We start from the raw sequence: 3,713 nt of genomic DNA on the forward strand, positions 1-3,713 counted from the left end.
GAGATGTCAAGAGAGACTATTATATTTCTCCTATTGTTGATGTATGTGTATTTTAAGCTTAAAAGACCCAATATTATCCTGGCAACACCATCGTTTTACTGTTTAATTGGAAATTAAATGCTAAGTTTTGTCTCGAAAACAATAAAATGGGTTGAATGCAGAGCATTACAAGGCTTATTCATGTATTTAAAACAGCATCAGCACCTAAAGTGATGCTTATGTCACATTTACAACAATCAGCACTCTGATGTATCGTGCTTGGATTCATTTAAGCAAATCATGCACAGTCAGTGTTCAGTTAATGATGCAAAGCTGCCTTAATTATTATTTCTGAATATAGCCAGCATGCTTGCACAGAAGATCACATCTTCATGCACAGAAAATCTGTTGCGCTTGAGGATAATCTTAAAATGCCATTGGTCCTGATTAATACAAAATTAATTCAATTGCACAGAAAATTAAAGAGATCTGTTTATCAAAATTACTGGGTTATTATTCACTGTCTTTGCTCCATCTTAGTGGCAACAAATTATCATCTACTGTATATTAGTCACACGGAAGAGGGTAATTACCTAAATCCATTACTCTCCGACAGATACATTTTTTCCCTCAAAATTTTTCATGTGTGATGGCAAACACTGAAACAACATCATTATGGTTCATTTTAGATTTCTAATTTGTCACTGATAAAGGTTCCAAAAGGGTTTTTCACAGTGATACCATAGAATAATCATTTTTGGTTCCCCAAATAACCTTTCAGTGTGCAGTTCCAAAGAATCATTTTGTATTAGATTTTAGAATATTTTAAAGAACATTTTTACCTACAACCCAGCTAACAATTTTTTTTTGTTGAGATTCCCATTACGTTTGAACATTACATTGAACGTTTTCTAAATGTTTGGGAAAAAAAATTATACAAATGTTAAGGAAACATTACATTTTATCATTCTGCAAACATTATGGGAATGTTACTTTTGAAATGTGATTTTTTTTTGTGCTAACGTTATGAGAACATTATTAAACACCTGATAACTTTGAACAACGTTCCAGTAATGTTACTGAAAAAAAGTGCCAAAGTTCTGAGAATGTTCTCTGTTAGCTGGGGGACTGGAATGACGCCATGGACCTACAATAGATGCCAGTAAAGAACCTTTATTTTTAAGAGTGTTGAACTGATCTTCCCACCAAATATAGGAGCTTCAGAAAGACTGTAAATGTGGTGCAGTGATCAAAATGTATAACAGTAGGAATATTTATGTGATCTTTAGATTTCTGGTGGGGAGGAGCTGGTGGAATAACAGACAACCACACGTCAGGGCTAAAGCCCCTCAGCGGTACCATTAATCCTGCTTGAGCCACACATTCTGGGTTTGCAATTTTCCACTCATATATTCAGAACAAATCTGGTATTCGTTTATTTAACAGAAAATAATTACAAAAGAAAACGACAAAACAGCTAAGATATAGCCTATAATTCACAGTAACACTTTATAATAACTTTGATTAATAACTGTTATTTTTTTAGCTAGAATTTTAACTGAAATTGTAATGCTGAAAAGTATTTAAATAATGCAAATAATAAATAGTATGTTCACATATCAGACTTTTGTTCGCTATTCAGTTAGAAAAGCAAAGAAACTTAAAACATACTGAAATGTAGGCCAACATGAACTACTCTATTACGCATCACATGATGTTTGTTAATGATGTATCAATGAAAGTTATTATAAAGCATCACCCTTTTCACATTTCCATGATTGTTTCAAGTCTGTCTGTATTAGGCTATACATTCTCCTTCTCCCCCAGTTAAATACTCTCACACACAGTCGTTGCAGACACGCTTTTACTTCTGGTCAGTCTGAAAACAGTGTAGCTCCTTGTCTCTGAAGAAAATCTCCCAGACGAGCCAGAGTTGCGCTGCTGGATTTTAGAGGCAGAATTTCTTATTGAAGACCTATTGGTCAAACTCATGACAGATGAAATCTTCTCTCTGTAGCTCTCTCTGAACCTTTTGGCCGATCTGTACAAGTTTCCGATGAAGCAGTAGCAAAGAGGGTTGAGGGATGAGTTGGTGAGACCCAGCCATTGCGCAAAGGGTCTGCTCTGGAGAATCCAGTGATGTTCAACGTTGCTCATCTCGTCGTTTCGATCAGGAGAGCTGGGAATGTTGGAGTCGATCCAGATGTCCACGGCATAAAGCGGCAGCCAGGAGAAAGTGAACAGCAACACGAGCGCAAAGACCATTTTGGCGATCCTCTTGCGCGTTTTCAGGCGCGAACTCGAGGAGGTTTGCGCGAACTGGTTGGGATCTGATATTGATGATGTGCCTCCTCTACTCAATTTCCAACCGGTCAAAAAGCAAATGACCAGGTTAAAGACCACCGGGAATCCATACAACGCGCAGAAGAGCAAAAAGTTGTAACCCTGGCGCAGTTTGATTTTAGACCAGCTCTCCACGCACACAGTCACTGTATGCAGTCCGTCTAGTAGGGAAAGCGTCTTAGTCGTGTTCATGAAAAACAACGGCAAACACAGTGCAGAAGATACGATCCACACCACAGCTATCATGCATATCATTCTGCTGGTCGTAAAGAAAGATCTGGCGTGCAGGGGACTGTGGACGCTGTAGTATCTGTTCAAACTGATCGCGGCCAGACTCAGAACACTGGCCGAGACTGATACCGCTTGAACGAACGGCACAGCTCGACACAGAAACTCTCCAAACACCCAGGCGTTGTACACCTGAAGTCCTAAATTAACTGGCATGCAGACGCACACCACCATCATGTCGCACACCGCCAGGTTGACCAGGAGTCTCCTGGTGGCTGACGCTCCAGACAAGCGGTTCCTCCGGCGCGTCAGGACCCACAGAGCCATTATATTCCCCACCAGTCCGGTCACGAATGATAGCACATACATCACCATTAAAACTATAGTGTCCGGTTCATGTCCCGCAAAAAGAAAGTCGATGGAGAAAGGCGTCAAATCATGGGTAGTCCAGTTCTTCTGGAGATGCCCCCAAAGAGAAAAGTTGTTAGGGAACAAGCGTCCGAATGTGCTGTAAATGCTCGAGGAGTTCATGTTTCCTCTGTGTGCCATTTCATCTGACCATCCGCTTATTGAGGATCTCCATAACGCCCCCACCCCTCAGGAATATGATAAAAAAGGAATGATTCACCAAAGGAAATATCTATCTATCTATCTATCTATCTATCTATCTATCTATCTATCTATCTATCTATCTATCTATCTATCTATCTATCTATCTATCTATCTATCTATCTATCTATCTATCTATCTATCTATCTATCTATCTATCTACTGAATAGGCTATACCTTATGTATATTATGCTATTATCTAGATGTGACATGTAGATTCATATTTTAAAGTATAAATGACATATTAATATTAGAGAAGTGCAACTTACTGGGTCTGTCAGCAGTGTCATGTCTGTCTATCTAAATACAATGAGATATGAAATAAAATGTTTTTTATAATTCTAAATATGCCCAAAATATTACTTGTAGATAAGAGTTATTATATAGCAAGTATAAGTAGCATTGTATATAAAAACAATAAAAGTAAATGAAAAGCCCTTATTTAGCTAATAAATAATAAATGAAAGGCTTTTAGTGTATGATGCTGTTTCACACCTTTAAAGGCAAATAGCCGCTATACAGGAAGAATTATGGGAACACACACAACAAAATCT

General features: G+C 38.2%; 1 protein-coding gene across 1 annotated transcript; it reads right to left on the reverse strand.

Moving 5' to 3' along the window:
- Positions 1 to 1,665: 1,665 nt before the first annotated feature.
- Positions 1,666 to 2,977, reverse strand: LOC307147143 (orexin receptor type 2). Its single transcript, XM_079851642.1, has one exon. The coding sequence runs from the start codon at positions 2,923 to 2,925 to the stop codon at positions 1,807 to 1,809; it is 1,119 nt and encodes a 372-aa protein (XP_079707768.1). The 5' UTR covers positions 2,926 to 2,977; the 3' UTR covers positions 1,666 to 1,806.
- Between the last annotated feature and the right edge of the window lie 736 nt (positions 2,978 to 3,713).

The sequence above is a fragment of the Squalius cephalus genome (genome assembly GCF_949319135.1).
Source record: "Squalius cephalus genome assembly, chromosome: 19".
NCBI lineage: Eukaryota > Metazoa > Chordata > Actinopteri > Cypriniformes > Leuciscidae > Squalius > Squalius cephalus.

Bases quoted from the DNA above. Each gene is read 5' to 3' on its own strand.
- LOC307147143 (XM_079851642.1), bottom strand. From the start codon at position 2,925: ATGGTGATGTATGTGCTATCATTCGTGACCGGACTGGTGGGGAATATA.